We start from the raw sequence: 20,499 nt of genomic DNA on the forward strand, positions 1-20,499 counted from the left end.
AGACTTTGGCAGTGATAGGTCTACCTCCCAGAGCGTGTTCTTGGTTTGGCTAAATGTTGTGAATGGGTTCTTCTTCACCAAGGACAGAATTCAGCAATCATCTTGGCACATTTGTCTTCTGTGGTTTCCAAACCTTCTGGTGTTGCTGAGTTTACCATTTGTTCCTTCTTTTTAATAATGTACCAAATGGTTGATTTGACCACTCCTCATGTTTCTGCTATCACTCTAAATGGGTTGTTTTGTTTTCTCAGCCTGATCATGGGCTGTTTTTTACTTTTATGTACAGTTCTTTGGACTTCATATTGAGAGTTCAGTCTTCTTCTTTCGGCTGCTCCCGTTAGGGGTTGCCACAGTGGATCATCCAAAATTGTTGTCCGCATGTTGATTTGGCAAAACTTTACACTTGATGCCCTTCCTGACGTAACCCTCCCCATTCATCTGGACTTGGGCCCGGCACGAAGAAACACACTGGTTTGTGCATCCCCTGTGGCTGGGTTTTGAGAGTTCACAGTAACATGTTCCAAATGCAAATTCCACATTTGACATCAATTCCAGACCTTTTACTTGCTTAATATTTAATGAAACAATGAGGGATCTGCTCACACCTGGCTATGGAACAGCTTGTCAATCGATTTTGTCCAAATACTTTTGAGCCCCTGGTAATGGAGGTGCTATGCAGAAAAATAGCTGTCATTCCTGAACGGCTAATATGATATTTTTGGTAAACCCCTTGAATAAAGCTGAAAGTCTACAGTTAAATCATGTAATAATTGCTTTGTTTCAAATCCATTGTGATGGTGTACAGTGCCAATATTACGAAAATTGTGTCACTGTCCAAATGCTTATGGACTTAACTGTATGTTAATTGTAGGTGGCGGCACAGATTGTATTTCTTTTTCACTTAATTACCAGTCTCTTCAGGCATAGGCTTTTTTCCATCAGCAGTTATGTGCTGTTCTCATGTACCTTGGCACTGTCTTTACATTACAGTTCACAGGCAGTGCACTATCTGGGAGAGAACACACAAAAAAATCTGAAGATGATGAAATGGGAAAGTCCAGTAAGAAGCGCTCAAGGCCAACGTTGATGCCCCACATGGCACCTCAGATAAAGGTGAGATATGCAAGTATACATTATTGGAAAACATTTTTCATTTTAATGTAGACCACGAGAAATGTGACAGACGGGGGGTCCATTCACCCCACCAAACTTGTTTGGTTAGCTAAGAGCCAAGGTGTACCAATATCTCCTCCATGTACTTTTTTAAAGTTTGTCACGGGTTCTGCTTCAACTTCATTATTCACAATTCCTATAATTCCATATAATTCCTATATGTGAAGAAGTACTTTTTAGCTTAACTGTTCAATGCACTTCATTTGATTTACCTCATTGTTCTTGAGTATATACTTCACCATTAAATCTGAAGTATTCTGTTGGATCAACTTTATCAATACCTTTGAGAATTTTGAAGACCTGGATTAGGTCCCCATAGAGCCTATGCTTGAGACCATAGAGGTTCCTCTCCTTGGGCAGGTAAGAGTAGAATATATTTGTTAGTCCTGGGATGCACTTGGTTGCTTGCCTCTGCACACTCTGAAATGCTGCCATGTCTTTCTGGTAGCGTGGTGACCAGAGCTGCACATAATATACTCAAAATGCTATCTCACATGTGTGTTGTATAGTCAGAGCAAAATGTTCTTCAGTTTATATTGAATAGGTTTTATAATATTGCCTTACATTTTATTTGCCTTTTTTAATTTCACTATACAGTGCCTAGATGATGAGAATGTTGGGTTAACATGAACCTCTAAATCCTTTTCAGACTGTGTTTTGAAAAATGCAGTGTCTTCCATCTTAATGTTTATAGTTAATGTCCCTTTTCCCCCCTACAAACATATACAGATGTATAGCACTTTTTTCTACATTAAACCTATTCACCCAGTTTTGAAGGTTGTCCAGGTCTTTTTAAATTGTTTTTTCTCTTATCCCTGCAATTTTAGTGTTCTCTGCAAATTTCAGCAGTTTTACTAACTATACCAGAATCTATATCATTAATATAAATTAGAAAAAGTAACAGTCCAACAACAGACTCCAGAGGCACTCAACTGATGTTTCCCCCATGGAGAATTCATCTGTTATCTGTACTCTCTACCTTCAACTAATTAATCAACTTTAAGTCCAATTTTCAAAATCACAGGCTACCTCTAATGCCTATAGCTTCTAGTTTCAGTATTACTCTTTGGTGTGGGAACAGTATCAAAGGCTTTTCGAAACTATAAATAAATTGTCGTATGCTGTGCTTTTGCCTGCAACTCTAGGTGCTCATTCAAAAAAGACTTAAAAGATTGGTTTGGCAGGAACGTCCTCCCCTAAATTTAATGTTGCCTATTATTTAGTATACTATTTTCATATAGGTACTCTTCTTTCTAATTTTATTTCTGGTTATATTTGATATATTTTTGTATGGCACAGAAGCAAGGCTAATTGGTCTGTAATTACTAAGGTCCATTTTTGTCTTCCTTCTTGTGGATTTGAGCCACATTTACAATTTTCTAGTTATGAGGTGTTTGCATAGTACTTCTTAATGAGTATGGGCTTAGGGCACTTACACTTATTTAAAATTTTAGAATACAATAACAGTAAGTTACTAAAGCTTACAACATTTGTATAGATGAACACATGCACCATTGGTTTCACTCTACATTTTACTAAAGTGGCCTGACTCTTTTGAATAAGTAATATGATAATAAACTTCAACAGATAAATGTCCAACTGGATGCTTTCATCATACACTTTATAAATAAATGTACAATGAATTTTAATCTTTGCCTGACTTTGATCTATTTTCAATAGGTCTTCACCCCATATGTTGCCAGGAATTATTTTGTATTTAAAAGTAAAATGGAAGATGTGTGTGAATAAATGTTGTTGTTTATATGGGCATTAAACATTAGCATTGCGTGGTTCATTGTCTCTGGCTAAACCCACCAGAACTTGGAATTCTTACCAGGACTTGAGTGCTAACATAAATGCATTCTTACAATGGTTTTCCAGAGACTGTATACTACCAACTTTGTCACCATCTTTATTACTGATCCTTTTGTTTTTCTTTTCAATTTTAATTAGATTCTTTTTTCTTTTAGAAAAAAATTAAGCTGTCCTGTACAAAAGACCCATCCTTTGCTGCTGTGGGAAAGCATGGCGTCTTAAGAGAGTTCACCTTTTTTGACAAGGTAAAACAAATTGGTGTTTTCTTTTTGCAGACCGTTAGATAAGGGGTGGGATTGTTGGTAATTCTTCATTATATACCATAAATATGCATTCTGTAGTCCTCCTATCACACAACTGCACATACTGTACATATTTTGTTTATTTTTATTTTTGTGATCTCTAACAGGTACGCAGACTCTTAAAAAGCCAGGAGGTGTATGAGAATTTTCTCCGCTGTATTGCACTCTTCAATCAGGAAGTGGTCTCTGGGGCTGAGCTATTACAGCTTGTGACCCCTTTTCTGGGGTGAGAAGGGTCAATGCACCTAATCTTTTTAACATATCTAATAATTATATGTCTGCTAAATGGAAATATGACTTTTTTCCTGAAACTGACAGGAAATTTCCAGAACTTTTTGCTCAGTTCAAGTCTTTCCTGGGTGAAAAAGAACTATCTCATGCACCTGCCCTTCTGTCAGACCGTTATATGGAAGGCAGCGGCCGGGAGATTGATTATGCCTCCTGCAAGCGTCTGGGATCCAGCTATAGAGCCCTACCCAAGACCTACCAGCAGCCTAAGTGCAGTGGCAGGACAGCCATCTGTAAAGAGGTATGTGTGTATGTGTGTGTAGAGCTAGTGGTACTCAAGGCCATTAGAACAAGTAGATGACCCATCTTTGCACAATATTAGTCTCCAAGAATTCCTAACACAGATTTCCAGTCACTGTGGCATCAGTTCACATCCATATACACTGTGTACACCCACTCTATGTAACAAGATGTCAGATATTTTTTATAGGTCTACCTTTCTGTGCATTTAAGTATGTCTGTTTTGCACCCATCTCAATCACTGTATTTCATTAGCCTTTTTTATGTGTAATAACATATGTACCCCTTTAGTCAATTGTTTTTGTTAATTCCTTTTAAAAGTGTACCATATATGCTGACTGTTTCACTAGTATGCCTTTATATAAATAAACAACGCTATGGATAAATGAATTTAAAAAAAAATAATAATTTTTTTTTTTTTTGGAGACAATCACTGACCAACAAGAATTCAATGATTTATATTACAAATGTGCTTATTATTTATTTATTTATTTTGGATCAAGTCCTATAGATGGTCATTTTCAATGTACTTCACTAACACTGCCATATTTGTAATTGAAAACATTTACCATGTGAAGCAGATGTCCTGAACACCCATTCTTGTAGGTACTGATTTATTCTTCTATTGACTGACATGGAAGCTGATGGCTGACAGCTTCATCCAGGGGATCCTGGACTTAACATGTGAGCCTAGGAAGAAAGTATTGAGTAGCTCCTTAGAATTCATCCAGTTTTTATAAAATAGCTAGACTTATAAAAGAAATAAACCACCATGCTTAAGAGTGAAAACTGTAGCTAGTTGTAGGCCTATGCACTACTTTTGGAGTTTCTTTTGATTGGCTCACTTGTGTTAGCATTAGCACTTTGTACGTATGGCTGCCATGATGCTGTGTATGTATGATGGTGATATTTCACAGCTTTGTTAATAGACAAAAATGTAGGTTCTTGGTTATCTCACTGAATTGTGAAAATTTGCTAAACTGAGTCTCCCACAATAGCAACTCCAGCTCTAATTCATATTATCTTGGCCCAGGAATTTACTGGTAAATATAACCAATTTGTGGGATTGCCTTTGGATATGAAAGTAGCATGTCAGATTATCTTTTAGGTCTTTTTTTTATTGACAAAATATATATATATATATATATATATATATATATATATATATATATATATATATATATATATATATATATATATATATATATATATATATATATATATATAATATATATATAATATTATATTATACATTTTTTTTAACATCTTTCTGCTTCTGGTAAAGGTTCTGAATGATACTTGGGTTTCATTTCCTTCTTGGTCAGAAGACTCAACATTTGTTAGTTCAAAGAAAACTCCCTATGAAGAGCAGCTACACCGCTGTGAGGATGAGCGTTTTGAGGTGAGAAGCCAGACGGATTACACTAAATGTAATTAAGTGTATGTTTTTTCTTTTTAATTAACAAAAAGGCATCCTTTTTCTAGTACATATAAAGGAATCTTTTGTTTTCTGTTCTGCACAGCTGGATGTTGTGCTAGAGACAAACCTTGCAACCATCCGTGTCTTGGAAAGTGTACAGAAGAAGCTTACACGGCTGTCCCAGGAGGACCAGGATAAGTTTCGGTTAGATGACTGCCTTGGTGGTACTTCAGAAGTTATCCAGCGGCGGGCCATCTATCGCATATATGGTGATAAAGCAGCAGAGATTATTGAGGGGCTGAAAAAGAATCCTGTTACTGCTGTCCCTATTGTGCTAAAGAGGTGAGCAACATGCCACATCAGACTTAATAGTGGGAGATACAGTGTCATTTGACTAAACTGAAATAGCTGTTAAGCTGAAAAAGGAGTTGGGAAATGTGCTGTCAAATATTTTTTGTGAACAAAGTAATCATAAATTCATATAATCATCAGGTTGAAAGCAAAGGAGGAGGAGTGGCGGGAAGCACAACAAGGTTTTAACAAGATCTGGCGCGAGCAGTACGAGAAAGCATATTTGAAGTCTCTGGATCATCAAGGTGTCAACTTCAAGCAGAATGATATCAAGGCACTTCGTTCAAAGAGCCTGCTCAATGAGATTGAGAGTGTTTATGATGAGGTAGGTACATGCTACTTTCTGTGGATAGATAGGAAAGTGTTTTTAATTAAATACAGATGCAATGTATATAGGCTAGTTTGCTTAGTGTGCATCTTTTTATTTTATGGAAATACGCCAAATAGGAATTTCACTAAAAAGGTAGTTGAGTTTGCAGATTCCCTAGATTCAACAAGTGCATTGACAATGGACATACAGAGAACTCAGAATTAAATTTTTCCTGCAAAATTGAGTTCTCCCACTAAAACATGAGGGGGCACAGGTGGAATAGAGCCAAGGATAAATTAACATTTCATGTTAGAAAGAGGGTGGCACAGTGGTAGCGCTGCTGCCTCGCAGAAAGGAGACCCAGGTTCACTTCCCGGGTCCTCCCTGCGTGGAGTTTGCATGTTTTCTCCGGGTACTCCGGTTTCCTCCCACAGTCCAAAGACATGCAGGTTAGGTGGATTGGTGATTCTAAATTGGCCCTAGTGTGTGCTTGGTGTGTGGGTGTGTTTGTGTGTGTGTGTGTCCTGCGGTGGGTTGGCACCCTGCCCGAGATTGGTTCCTGCCTTGTGCCCTGTGTTGGCTGGGATTGGCTCCAGCAGACCCCCGTGACCCTATGTTCGGATTCAGCGGGTTGGAAAATGGATGGATGGATGTTAGAAAGAGGGTGGTGCAGTGGTAGCGCTGCTGCTTCGCAGTAAGGAGACCTGGGTTAGCTTCCCAGGTTCTCCCTGCGTGGAGTTTGCATGTTCTCCCCGTGTCTGCGTGGGTTTCCTCCAGGTACTCCGGTTTCCTCCCACAGTCCAAAGACATGCAGGTTAGGTGGATTGGCGATTCTAAATTGGCCCTAGTGTGTGCTTGGTGTGTTTGTGTGTGTGTGTGTCCATGCGGTGGGTTGGCACCCTGCCCAGGATTGGTTCCTGCCTTGTGCCCTGTGTTGGCTGGGATTGGCTCCAGCAGACCCCCGTGACCCTGTGTTTGGATTCAGCGGGTTGGAAAATGGATGGATGGATGTTAGAAAGATTTTTCTCTTCACACAGAGACCTACATGTATGTGGAGTAAGTTACCAAGCAGAATACTCTGGGGACCTTCAAATCTCATCTTCTGAGACGTTGCAAAAGATAGGTGAATTTGGGATTGATGAGCTGTGTTAAGATGAATGGCCTGTTCTCATCAAAATTGTTGTGTAAAAGCATCCTGTTTATAGCACAAGAAATTTTGTCGTGGTAACTATGATGTAAGAAATGCAAATTGCAGCACTCGGGTTATATTGTACAGTATATTCACTTTCTTAATTTGCTAATGTACCTGCACACTCTTGTATTTCAGCGTCAGGAGCAGAGCACTGAAGAAAACAGCACACTTAGCCATGAACCTCACATGCTTTATGTCTATGAGGATAAGCAAATCCTAGAGGATGCAGCATCACTAATAATTTACCATGTGAAGCGGCAGCCCACCATCCAGAAGGAGGACAAGGACCACATCAAGCGGATTATCCAACATTTCATCCCAGATCTATTTTTTGCCAAGCGAGGCGAGTTGAGTGAGTCAGAGGAATCAACAGATGAAGAGGCAGAGCCTGAAGAGTCAGCAGGGGGAGGTGCAGAGGTGAATGGTGATCCCCGCCGGAAACGGCACCGCTCAACTCCTCCAGGAATTTCCTGTGAAGAGAAACTTGATTTGAGGGACAGTGAAGCTGAACACCAGAAAGGACTGGATGATGTCTACAACTTAATCTTTGTAAACAACAACTGGTACTTCTTCTTACGTCTGCATCAAATCTTGTGCTCGCGACTTTTGAAGATCTACCAGCAAGCTGAGAAGCAGCTCCTAGAACATCGAGCAGAAAAGGAGCGGGAGAAGCTACTGTGTGATGGCAGGAAAGAGAAGGTTAATGATCTGGCCATGGAGCTGCGTCTGAAACAGCCAAGTAAGGATTTCGGACTATGCAAGTTGAATGCATGGCTCCAGATTTGGGAGGTAGTTTAGCTATTTAAAGTGTGAATATTTTGTGACAGTTTAGGAGAGGCTGTCTTAAGAAGAGACAGCAGAAGTGACCAAGAGTGTCATAGTAGACATGTGGAAAAGTAGTTGATAAAGTCAGAGAACCTCCTGCTGCGAGAGGTGGCTGGGTAACACACAGATTGTCTCCTCTCTGGCATGAAAGGCAACAACTCATAATGACTTAAGAAGCATTTGGAAACTTGAAATGTATTATAAAGCTAAAATGGCCAAGGAATTTGCTTGTGGTTTCTACTACTAATTCATCTTTCCTATATAATCCCTTCCCAACTCATCTGCGTATATCCATTTGACAAATAAAGCCACTGTTACCATTGTTTAGAATTTACTCCTTCACATGAACAGGTTTAACTCAATTTTTGCCCCTGTTGGAATTCTGTAAGTAAGCCCCAATGACCGCATTATTTTTTGTATGTCAATTACTCTCTTCAACAGGTGAAGTAGAGCTTGAGGAGTATTACCCAGCATTCTTGGATATGGTTCGGAGCCTGCTGGATGGAAACTTAGACTCAACACAGTATGAGGACACCTTGCGAGAAATGTTCACAATCCATGCGTATATTGGCTTCACAGTTGACAAGCTCATCCAAAACATAATTAGACAGGTGAGCTATTCAGAATTTTGGTGAGACTGGAAATTCAGCTTTGTTTTGCAATTGAAAGTTGAATGATTCCTTTCCTGTTGATGATCTGCTCATGCTTCCTGTCTTATTACAGTTACAGCATTTGGTCAGCGACGATGTTTGCCTGCAGGTAGCCGAACTCTACTTGAGCGAGCGGAAACGGGGTGCTGCTGGGGGGAATCTTTCATCTCAATGCGTGCGAGCAGCATGGGAGACCAGTTACCAATGGAAAGCAGAGAGATCCATGGCTGACGAGAACTGCTTCAAGGTAAAGATGTTAGTCATATGGCTATTACTGTTATGTGTGCACAGTACAGTGAAATTCTTACTTTTTTCCAGTAATAAAAGGATTTTGCTTTTCATTCAGTCTATTTGTCTGCATTGTACTCCTTCTATTTCTAAGCATCATTACCTGAAGCCTTGTGGTTGTGGGGGGACCCGATTCTGTTCACATGTGGCAGTTGAAGTGATATTTACAAGTCTGACTTGTAAACAGTTAACTTTTATTCCATGGTGCTTCTCAGATAGTGGCTAGCTTGAGTTGATGACTATATTAACAAGAAAGGCATAGACAGGGAAGTGGATGCTTAGCAGTGAACCTCTCATATTCTTCCCATGAATTGAATCACTAAGGTTTTGCTTCCTTTCTAAATTCCTGCTAAAGGTGATGTTCATTCAGAACAAAAGTCAGGTCACCATGACAATTGAGCTCCTGGACACAGAGGAAGCCCAAACAGATGAACCTCTGGACATACAGGTAACTCTTTCCAGTGGAAACACAGTACTTTATCATCTTGATTCATTTCAGTTTACTTTTGTATAGCAGTCTTCACTTAATCAGTATTTCAGTTTTGCAATGCTCCTTAAATTGCTTTCAGTACATTGGAGGTTGTAATGGAGGTAAATCTATACAGAGCAAGAACAATGTAGGGCCTCCAAACTTACATTTACTTATTTGGCTGACTATTTATTTATTCATTTATTTATTTATTTATGTTCAAGGCGACTTACAACATTTACGATTACAACTGGTTACATTTCTTTTGGTTTTCCAATTGGTGCACAGGCCGGTCATATGACTTGCACATGGTCACATAGTGTCAGCAGCAGGATTTAAAGCCATAACCCCAAAGCCTTAACCACTACTCCACACTTGTTCTTCTAAATGTGTTTTTTAATGCTGCTCGGGAATTACTTTAAGCACTGGGATGTACAATGTGAAAGTGGTGGATAATGCCTGCTTACGTTCCCGTCACCTTTCAGCACCTGTCAAACTACATGGAGCAGTACGTGGGGACAGAGGCAGCCCTGTACCACCAGACTGAAGGCTTCTTCAAACCCATCTTCTTGCCAAGGTGGGAATTTAAACACCCCTTAATGCATTTCACAAGGCTCTTTCCAATGTTGAGACTTGGCTTTTAACATCATCACATATATGTTTATTTTTCTGTTATGAAATATCTATTCTAATTAAAACTGTGTGTGTGTGTGTGAGTACTGTAGTTGTGTTTTTCTTTTTTTTTCTTTCATATATGTATTAAATTACCTTTGATGTGGACAGGGTTAACACCATGGGACCAGCTCACATTGTTCTCAATGCACACGTATATCGCTGATATTTTAAATAATTGTTTTAGTGACATAATCACCAGTGGCCATTGCAGTCTTATGTGTTTATCCATTTATCCAGACTTTGGGTTGGGTGGGTGACTGGCAATCAACACATGCCATCTTTATATGGTGGCTCTTTATTAATTTTTCTAATTAAAAATGTTGATTCATTGGTTGTAAAAATGATCCCTTCTAATGGAACATTTTGAAAATTTGAAAAAAAGAGGACAACTGACAAGAATGATCCTTAGCAATTTTAGAGTGAAAAAGAATGAACAATCACGCCACTGTGATTTTTAGATTCTGATGTTTAAAGGCTCCACCTGCGTTATGTGTCTATTTAAAGTGCCTTTCAGAGTAGGATAGCTGGAATGCCATCTAGAGTGGGACAGAATTTATTATGGGAATGAGAGTGTGTGGTGGCCGGTGGAACGAGATGGAATTTTGTTGGTACCAGCTAGGAGCAAGGTGAAACTTTGTTGGGGAGTGCGAGTGAAAAATCTGTACAGTGCAGACCCCTAATTAGAACTGTAGGACTACCATCTATGTTCAGGGCTAGTGTATAAGGTAAGTTTGTATTTGTTTCTTTTGTATCCAGGAACCTGCGCAAGTTTCGCAAGTGGCAAATCAAACAAATCACAGCCATGAAGGACAAGAGGGCTTGGAGGCCCAAGCTGGGTATGGAGTGTGCCAGTGATGTAGACTGCCGCTTTAAGTTAAACACTCACAAAATGGTGTTTGTGATGAATTCAGAGGACTACATGTACCGTCGTGGCTCGCTTGTGAAAGCCAGAAGGGTGAGTGTGACATATCTGGCAGGTGTTAAGTGAAAAAGGGCAAACCCGAGTCGTTGGCTAAAATTTTTTTTTTTTTTTTTGTCCTTCTAGTGTCAGCACATAGTAGCTAGAGGGCAGCACCAACGTTTTGAAGAGTGGCACCAGCAGTGGCTGTCGGATAATGTCCCTGATGATGCACAAATGGCTGTGCAAGACTGGTTGATGGGTGAAGATGATGAGGAGATGGTACCATGCAAAACCATATGTAACACAACACATGTGAATGGTATCCCAGTGCACAGGTACCATGTGCATTACAGCAAACGGCCACCATCACCTTGACCTGCAAAATATTTCTTGTTTCATTTCACAACTAGAAAATGACTGAAGATGCCTGTCATGAGGAGCTCATTTTATATTTGTTACATTTTGGGTGGGTGGGGTCATAAAGTCAAGTTAGGCCTGCAAGGATTTTTTTTAACCCTCCTTCAAGGGAGACGGGTGAAATAGGGCATGGCAGAAAATTGGTCCCGTATTTACAACACTCTCACTCTTTATTGGTGTGACATTGAACTTCAGCACATACTGGAAAATTCTGGTATAAATTAGGTTGAATAAATCACCATACATTATATTAACATCTCTTTATCACAATTAAACAAATCATATATAGCAGTGGATTTTTTAAAAATTGATTTAAAATGTTTTTCTTCCACACTGTTTCCCAGTAAATGTACATGTAGTGCTCTCCAAACCATGCAACACGAATGTGTGCTTTCTCCTTACTCCTTTTGCACAATCAAATTAATGTATACGTCAGTTGCCAGAGAATGATTTGGATGAGAGGTACACCCTTGCACTGTGGGAGGGAACTTCCTGGCCAGCATAGTATTTTTTTTTTTTTTTTTTTTTTTTTAAACTGGCTTCCTAATATCACGTTCGGTGTACAGGCAAGGATTGCTTTCCTTTCAGTTGCACTTCATAAAATTTCTAACATGCATATTATATTTATGAAAAAAAAATATATACTGTATATTTAAAACTGTGAAATCATGGGAAGTGGCAAAATGCCCTGACATTTCTATCTGCTTTTATTTTTTGTCATGCCTTAAATCTCCAAATTTGAAACCGCTTTTAATTTTGTTTTCCTGCTTTGTATTGGTAAAGTTTCTGACCAACCAGTATGAATATTCACTAACTTTTTTTTTTTTTTTTTTTAAATGTGTTTTGTATCCAGATTTTAAGCCCTAGTGCAGTCTCCATGCCTACAGGTTTCAAACTGGCGTCTCTCAGCTGCTTTTATGTTTTTTAATCTTGTTTTTTATAATCATACAGTTTGTTTAATGATAGATTTTATATGAGTGCAATATGTACTTTGGGTGGGATCAGAGTCGTTGCATTCAGGCAAGCATTTTTCACAGTAACAGAATTTTAAATTCACTGCCACAAACCAATTCTACACACTGCAGGTGTTAAATGGATAGGTTCTGTCTAGCAGTTTCCGTTTAACATTGAATATATTGTTCAAACTAAATTTAGATATGACCTAAATTTTGCCTTGCTGGTACTTTTGCTACACAGATAATAAACTTTAAGCAGAAGTAGCTATTTCATAAAGACATGCATTTTTAGTATAAAATATGATTTTTTTTTTTGCAAACAAAGAGTGGAAAGTAATTTAATTAAGAAAGTGAATGAGGGTCCAGCCTGGCTAGTCCATTCACCAGCCATGCATTTTACTTTATTTTCAAAGTGAAGGCCACAATCAAGCATTTTTTTTTTTTTTTTTTTGGAAAGTCTGCTTATATGCAACTTTCACATAAGTGAGACCTCAGTTAGCACAAACAGTGCTCTGCTTGTTGATGAAGAAAACTTTTGTGACTGTTAAAAGATATGAAGATGGAAAGTGTACTGAAGCGTGCAACACTTCAAAAGAGAGAATGAAGACCATGAAGCAAGATTTTCAATTTTGAGTTTTTCCTGGTGACTTTCGATTAACAGTAATATGTATGTATTGAAACTGAGGGTGTGCAGGCATTTAGGAAGAATCAGCCTGAACATTTAACTTGGCACTTTATTCCTTATTGCCTATACCTTTGCTGTATGTACAACTTCATTTTTTTCCTTTTCCTGTGTATTTACAGCATTTTTAATACTTTTTTTGTGTTTTTTAGTGATTGCTGAATTATATGTAAAGATACACTTGCACAAATCTGAATACAAAACATTACTTCTGTATTACTGTATATATATTAACGCTAACTGTTCTCACAGATGTGCGTGCAAAATAATTATGCAGTGTTATGGTAGGGTTCCAAATCTGTACTAGTCCAGATACATGTGCAGAGAGAGAGATGTTAGGTCAGCAGGTCAATAATGATCTACTTCATATCATTTTATGCAGATATTTTACATTACATTTATATCAAGATAAGCTGGCTTGCAGCATTCTACGTGACTTATTTAATACATTTTATTTTACATGTATCTATATACAGTCATTTATTTAGCAATACAACCAAAAAATCCCTTTGCGATTTTATAATAGTAACTGAAACTGCAGCTGATGAATAATAAAGTATTGACATTAATGTACTTAAATATTTATAATGAACTATCCAAACATAAGTTCAAAATGATTTTAACTCTTAAAGCTACATAAATCCATAAGGGCTAGGAGAACTGTTAACTATCTAAACCTGTAAAATCATCTCATTAAAATGCTACATGCATTGTAATTTAAGGCTATATAAATAATTAAAAATACTAAATACTATATGCATAATTAAATTATATTTATTATTAAAATGCTCCATGCATAAAAAATGTAGATTATTTAACTGAAATACCTTTAACTGTTTGGCAAGTGTGATGAAGACACTGTCTGTCTGATCTATGGGTTCTAGAGTGTGAATCATTCTTAGTTTCCCCCAAATCACCCTAAATTTGAGAACACAACTGTTTCAGACTAAGTAATGTCAGGATTTATAATGTGACTTTTTAAACATATAGTAATAGGACAAGTTAATTGACATAAGGAAAGTGACTGCTAAATGCAGTTGACAAGGTTACTTTTTAAAGTGCGTAAATATTTGTTATACTTGATATACCTTACTGATTATTGATTAGCCAAAAAAGGAGTGAAAGCAGACATTGGAGGAGCCCTTGACTGTAACATTAGCTCTTTTATTTATGTGAGCAGAGTATTTTACTTATCTGTGTAGACTGAACAAAACTGTGATTGGTTTATCATTTGCTTAAATCTGTTCATATGTAGATCTTTCTCTCTCGATTCAGTGTGCATGTGTGTGTCTGTATATTCTGTCCTGTCTTGTCCAGGTCTATTCAAGTATATAGGGATGTCAGATCTGAAACATGACCTAAAATGCCAAATCTTCTTAAAAGTGACTTGTCATTGAAAGCATTATCAGGCCATTGTAATGAGCCCGACACTTGGTAAAAACTTGTGGCCAATCAACAGATACCCCGGCTAAGAAACACTGAAATGATTTTGAAAATTTCATAATGGACAGCATGAAAAGTAGCTTAAAAGATTTTTCAGCTCAGTGAATTTTTTTTCCATCACTTTTAGCAATTTTAAAATATATTCTTCTTAATATTTTTAAATACTGCACAGCTTCATGCCACGCCAGCTATCTGGATTTATGAATTCTTTTTGGGATCAATGAGTGGATGCTTTAGTGCAGAATTGCACTGAATGTATTAATTTGCACCGGTGATGTAATAATACTGATAAAATGAAGTGCAAGTCAAAGAAGAGCTTAGATTACCTCCATGTATCATGGAGAAAGCATTCATCCAGTAGTGCTGTACATTGGCTGGGGCTGCGGCTGCTTCCACTTCCACTTGGACATGCCCTTAATGACAAGATTGTATTTTTTTCTCTCCCTCTGACATAAAGCTTTTTTCTCCTGTCCTAGGCAAATGTATTGTAACTTGAGAGAAAATAATTTTTTAACAGAATCCTAACAAATGGTTCATATTGTAATATTTGGTTGGGGCTGGGGGTTGTGTAAGAAATGGTATTTGAATGGAGAATGTAAACTTCTTGTTTTGAAGTAGAAAACTGAAGAAATAAATGATGGATTGTAAAATTCTTAAAGAAGCTCCTCAGTGTGCCAATGACAAATGAATCTGTTTTTCAATACTGTAATTTGATAGCTGCTGCCAGCCTACATGGAGTTTGATGGCTTGTGTGTGTTTGTCATTTAGCCACTAGCTTCTGCAAGCAGAAGGTTGTTACTGATCTCTGAAAGAGGCTAAACCATGCCGTTCTGAGAAAGGGCATGCTTCTGCTCAGTCCTCCATTTACTGTATCATCTGTTTCCTTCCTAGCGTGAGGGAGAGTCGGAGTGGCAACAATGAGAGAGCAAATGGCAGACATCAACTTGGGTTCATTTAAAAATGATCAGCCTTATTTTATATAGCATAGTGGTGTTCAAGTTTAGTCCCAGGGGTTCATGTGGCTGCAGGTTTTTGTTTCTGCCATATTCACAATTTGTCACTCATTTTTACTTTTAACTGATCTCATTGTTTAATTACCTGCCATTTTAATATTTTTTCTTACTCTGCATTCAAAAAAGTATATTGTTGATTTGTATTCATAGACATTAAGAAATAATTTTGTATTTCTGCTAAACTCACTATGTAATTAATTGTCTTTTAAATTCATTTTTCCTGTGGAGTTTGCTCTCTTTATTGTATGTAAATACTGGCAATTAGTGCCAAGCAGAGCAGACAGCAGTGCAAACACCACTGACTGCTAAAGGGCAACAGCCAGTTCAGTATTACCCACTTGTGAGTTTATTAGTAATTATTGTAATAAATAACCAGAAAGTTTAAAAGAACAACTTACTTTAAACAAAAAGTGAATTACAATTTTTACTGGATGACCCAGAAGTTTATAATTTTTGGATTGATACAAAAACACACATACTCAAACAGGGAAGCAGCAACATGTGTAATTAATGTAAAAGAAGAAAGTGGTTGGGATGAATCTGATCTGCAGCCATAGATAGAAGGCAACATGTAATGGTAGGAACTGGTATTTCAGATCCAAGAGAAATACATACAGCTTAAACGGGCATGAAGACTGCAGCATGGCACAGTTGTTAGCAATGCTGTTTCACTGCCTCCGTGTCCTGGATTAGAAGCACACAGTTGGTAGAGGTCTGTGTGGAGTTTGCACTTTCTACCTGTGTTGGTGGTCATGGAATCTGCAACAAAAACCTGCACTCACTTGGGGTCCCCAGGACTGAGATGGAGAACCATTGTGCTGCAGGAATATTTTAGAAGTTTCTAACTGGTTTCCAAATTGAAACACTACTATTTTAACTCATTCCACTTTGTAAATTTTCTCAAGACATCTCCCCCAATTTGAAGTAGTGCGGCTAATGAATCTAACTTTTCAACTCTTAACACATTTTTGATTTGACTGATGAGTAGTCTTTGACAGGGCCACTTTGGGATATTTTCTACTTTTCAGGTTCTGAGGGAAGTGACCACCATGCCAATGCCCACCTAGACAAGGCGCATTAGTGGGATAATAATGTGACATGCCACACACTTTTCTTCAACTTGACTTCACAAGTATTTTCTGACAAACCTCGGTACATGTATTAACACCTGTACTTTAAAATTGGGTTTATGTATGACTGCAGAAGACTGAAAATGGAATAAAGGATTTTGAATCAAGGCAACTAGGAGTGGTGAGGTGTTGCATGTTGATTAGCAAAGAATTTCACCCATACACCTCAAAATTCTGACACTGCACAGCAAAACTGTCAGAGCTAGTAATGTGAATGTATATACAAGTATAATTTCATTCCTTCCTTACATACACTTTTAAGGGTTACTTTAAAAGTGTAAAGGACACTGGAAATTTTTCTGTTGTGGCAAAGGCGCTATATAGGCGTCGACCCGACAGACTGACAACGGAGGCACGTGTAAAATAAACTTCTTCTTCACCACTCTGGCACTTAGAGTAGTGTCTGCATTGTCTTTTTATAGCACCCCCAGAAGTGCGCCAGGTGCTTGTTCATCTACTTCTGGGTGCAGTCCAGCCCACACGGGCTCATTACGCCACGCAGCTCCCCCTAGCGGTGGCCATGGAGCCCAACAGGGATGAGCTCCAGTTTTCCACCATTGTGGCCCCGATGCAACCCAGGGGGGCTGCCCCAGAACCAATATCAAAGGGGCGTCCTGACCGTCCACCACACTGGGTATAAACATATAAGGAATCATCACAATCTTTGCTTCATTAAGAAAGGCTTAACTCAAAACTTCCACAAGTCTCCTGCCATGCTCTTGATGTTTCTGGGATGGGCTATTATTATTTATTCAGCAGATGCCTTTATAATATATATATATAAGGCTGTGTAGAAGGTGGAAGTATCAAAAGCAATGAAGAACATGATAAACGAGCAATAGTCATACTACTAGTATATAATTATGCATGCGACTAGACTAGCACTCCTCATTGTCCTAAACTTTTTGTCAGTACAAAAGCAGCTATCCTATAGAAGAGATACTATGCAGTTTCAAAATATTTAAGGAAAATGTGTGTTTTCAAAAGACCCCTAAGTATGAGTGCAGTTCAAATAGCCAAAGGAAGATCAAGTCACAGCTTTAGCACAAGAACACAGAAGCATTGTTTATCTTGGTATATCAAGCAAGACCAGCTATGTTATATGGGTTGGAGATGGTGGCACTGACCAGAAAGCAGAGACACAGCTGGAAGTGGCAGAGAGGCAGGGGTAGAACAGACACTTCTTGAAGAGCCACATGGAGAAACTAAAGACTAGAGGTAATGAGAAGTAGAGCCATTCGGAAAATTGTAGGTCAAGGTAAGAGTTTTGAACAGGATCCCTGCAGCAACAGGAAGCAAGTGGAGAGAGCAAAGCAGTGGAGCAGTAGGAGTGACACAAGGAGCAGAGAACACCAGCCAAATAGATGCATTCTGTAGGAGCTGGAGAGGTTGGATATCAGTTGTAGGAACCCCATCAGAAGAGTTGAAATAGTCCAGCTGAGAGAAAACCAGTGGCTGAGCAAGGAGTTGTGTGGCATAATTTGTGAGGAAAAGTCAAATCCTCTAAATATTACGAACACTGAAATGACAGGATTGGGCCATTGAAGAAGTATATTTGATAAATGAAAAGTGAGGAGTCCAGAGTCATGCCAAGATTCCTGACTAACTGATAGTGAAAGGGTGACATTTCAAGAGTAATCTTTATGGATAAATCTGATCAAGGAGAATCGGAAGACAAGTGAAGGATATCAGACTTTGAAAGGTTACATTTAAGGTGATGAGCAAGCTTCCATGATGAGACGGCAGAGAAACAGCCAGTGAGCTGGGCTGAAAGCTGTCAGTTGTAAGAGGGAAATGAGAAGATCTATGCAACATCAGCATAATGGTGGTCATAGAAGCCATAGGAATAATGTTGCCCAAGGAATGAATGTAGAGAAAAAAAGGGACGCAGACACAATACTGATCCTTGAGATACACCTGTGAAGAATTTCTGTAGGGAAGACAAGGAATTAGCCCAGAAGAGAGAAAAGGGTCGGTCATAATGGTAGGATTAGGACCAGTCCAAAGTAGAGTCACTGATCCCAAGCTTATTGAGGGAAGAGATAAACAAGGAGTGGTTAATGGTAATGAAAGCTGATGAAAGGATGAGAAAGATAAGGACAGATGAGACAGAAGCAGCTTGAGCAGATCTAAAAGCACTGCAGTCTCAGTAGAGTGACCCTTGCAGACTTCAGATTAAACAGATTCTAGTAGATTGTTGTCAGAGAGAAAAGAGAAGAGTTGCTTGTAGATTATGTGTTCTAGAGACTTGGACAGGAATGGCAGAAGGGAGATGGGTTGAGAGAAGGTTTCTTGAAAACAGGGATCACGTGACACTTCTTTAAATCTGTAGGGAAGATACCAGAAGTCAGCGAGGCATTTCAAATAGAAAAGATACAGGGAATCAATGAACAAGAGATGGACTGAAAAAAAGATGAGAAGGAATAGGGTCCAGTGCACAGGTGCTGGGTCTGTGGGTACTGAGCAGGTCAGAAATGTTCCAGCCATTTGCAGGAGGGAGGTGAATGATACAGAGGTGACTCAGATGAGGTGTTTGAGGTCTTGTACTGTTTTTAAATGCTGGTGACTTCAGATGTGAAGAAAGAAGCAAAATCATTAGGAGATACTGATAATGGCTGTGGAACAGCAGGAGGACTTGTGAGAACTTGAAGGTGGAGAAGAGGCAATGAGTCTCAATGTGCTCAGTGTTTCCAGAATGGGCTTATTTCCCCTTTAACCCTGAATTAGCTCAATGTAGTTTGAGAATGTTACGTTATTTTTATATCCTGAATACTTAAATATCCTAAAAAGCAAACCTCACAAATTTATATGCAGACAAGTAATCTCTTTCAGTGTTAACTTGACCATTAACAATTGTTTGATAATATTTTCCTATTTTTTTATCACGTTTAACATGAATTACATATATAGCAATAATATGTATTATTGAGAAAAGTACACAGCAAAGCGCTGCTGCCTCCCTGCGTGGAGTTTGCATGTCCTCCCCGTGTCTGCATGGGTTTCCTCCGGGTAGTCCGGTTTCCTCCCACAGTCCAAACACATGCAGGTTAGGTGCATTGGCGATTCTAAATTGTCCCGTGTGTGTGCGCCCTGCCAGGGATTTGTTTCCTGCCTTGCACCCTGTGTTGGCTGGGATTGGCTCCAGCAGACCACCGTGACCCTGTAGTTAGGATATAGCGGGTTGGATAATGGATGGATGGATGGATAATATAACATATGCTTTAATATTCAAACTATATTCAATACAATTTGATATGGCTGGTCCATTGATTTCTCCATATTTATAACACATGTAGTATATGGTGTAAATTGACCACAACACATGCAAGATCCAATCACAAAAACCTTTGTTTTATAGTCCTAAATGCGTATGTCAAGTTGTGTGAACTTTTGAGCTGTGGCTTTGCAGATATCGTTATCGGTTTATTTTATTTTTTAATTTTAAAGCTTATAAAAATCACCTAAAAACTAATAATCTGTCATAACTAATGAAAGCAAGTTGTCCACAAATTTTCATGGGAATCGGTCCGTTGGTTCGTGAATTGTAAAATGTTTACCACACATCAGGAATGCTCAAAACGTTCTAGGAATATGAAAACGTGTTCTTCGAGTATTTTCATGAAAACACTACTTCATCTTTGAAAAATTAAGAAAGTACAAAGGAATTGTAATGCCGTAAGACGACGAATAACAAAAAAAATCGCAAACTCTTTTAATTGATATACGAATGTGTTTACTCCATGTCAACTATTATATTCAATACAAAAGTCTTCAAACATTTTCCCGGTTTACCACAGCAAGCCCTCAATTCCTTAACAGCCCAAAATTGTTGTTGTTTGTCACTCGTTTGCAATTATTTTCCCAATAAATGACTAGTTGAAACAGTCGAGCCAGCTGAACAGAGAATCCGTGACGTAAAATATTTTTCACCTTACTCGCCTGACAAAAACATCCCGGTA

At 38.5% G+C, this 20,499-nt stretch overlaps 1 protein-coding gene across 1 annotated transcript in view; it reads left to right on the top strand.

Annotated features, from left to right (window-relative positions):
* Positions 1-15,058, top strand: part of sin3b (SIN3 transcription regulator family member B) — a 34,049-nt gene extending 18,991 nt beyond the window's left edge. The window contains exons 6-19 of the mRNA XM_028816148.2: positions 991-1,113; positions 3,144-3,233; positions 3,398-3,516; positions 3,609-3,819; positions 5,104-5,220; positions 5,342-5,580; positions 5,731-5,914; positions 7,227-7,830; positions 8,358-8,527; positions 8,640-8,813; positions 9,210-9,302; positions 9,809-9,900; positions 10,755-10,953; positions 11,044-15,058. Of these exons, the coding sequence (XP_028671981.2) occupies positions 991-1,113; positions 3,144-3,233; positions 3,398-3,516; positions 3,609-3,819; positions 5,104-5,220; positions 5,342-5,580; positions 5,731-5,914; positions 7,227-7,830; positions 8,358-8,527; positions 8,640-8,813; positions 9,210-9,302; positions 9,809-9,900; positions 10,755-10,953; positions 11,044-11,274 (2,646 nt within the window). The 3' untranslated portion in view covers positions 11,275-15,058. The remainder of the gene's footprint in view (positions 1-990; positions 1,114-3,143; positions 3,234-3,397; positions 3,517-3,608; positions 3,820-5,103; positions 5,221-5,341; positions 5,581-5,730; positions 5,915-7,226; positions 7,831-8,357; positions 8,528-8,639; positions 8,814-9,209; positions 9,303-9,808; positions 9,901-10,754; positions 10,954-11,043) is intronic.
* Positions 15,059-20,499: the final 5,441 nt, after the last annotated feature.

Source organism: Erpetoichthys calabaricus, chromosome 12, assembly GCF_900747795.2.
Source record: "Erpetoichthys calabaricus chromosome 12, fErpCal1.3, whole genome shotgun sequence".
NCBI classification, from domain to species: domain Eukaryota; kingdom Metazoa; phylum Chordata; class Cladistia; order Polypteriformes; family Polypteridae; genus Erpetoichthys; species Erpetoichthys calabaricus.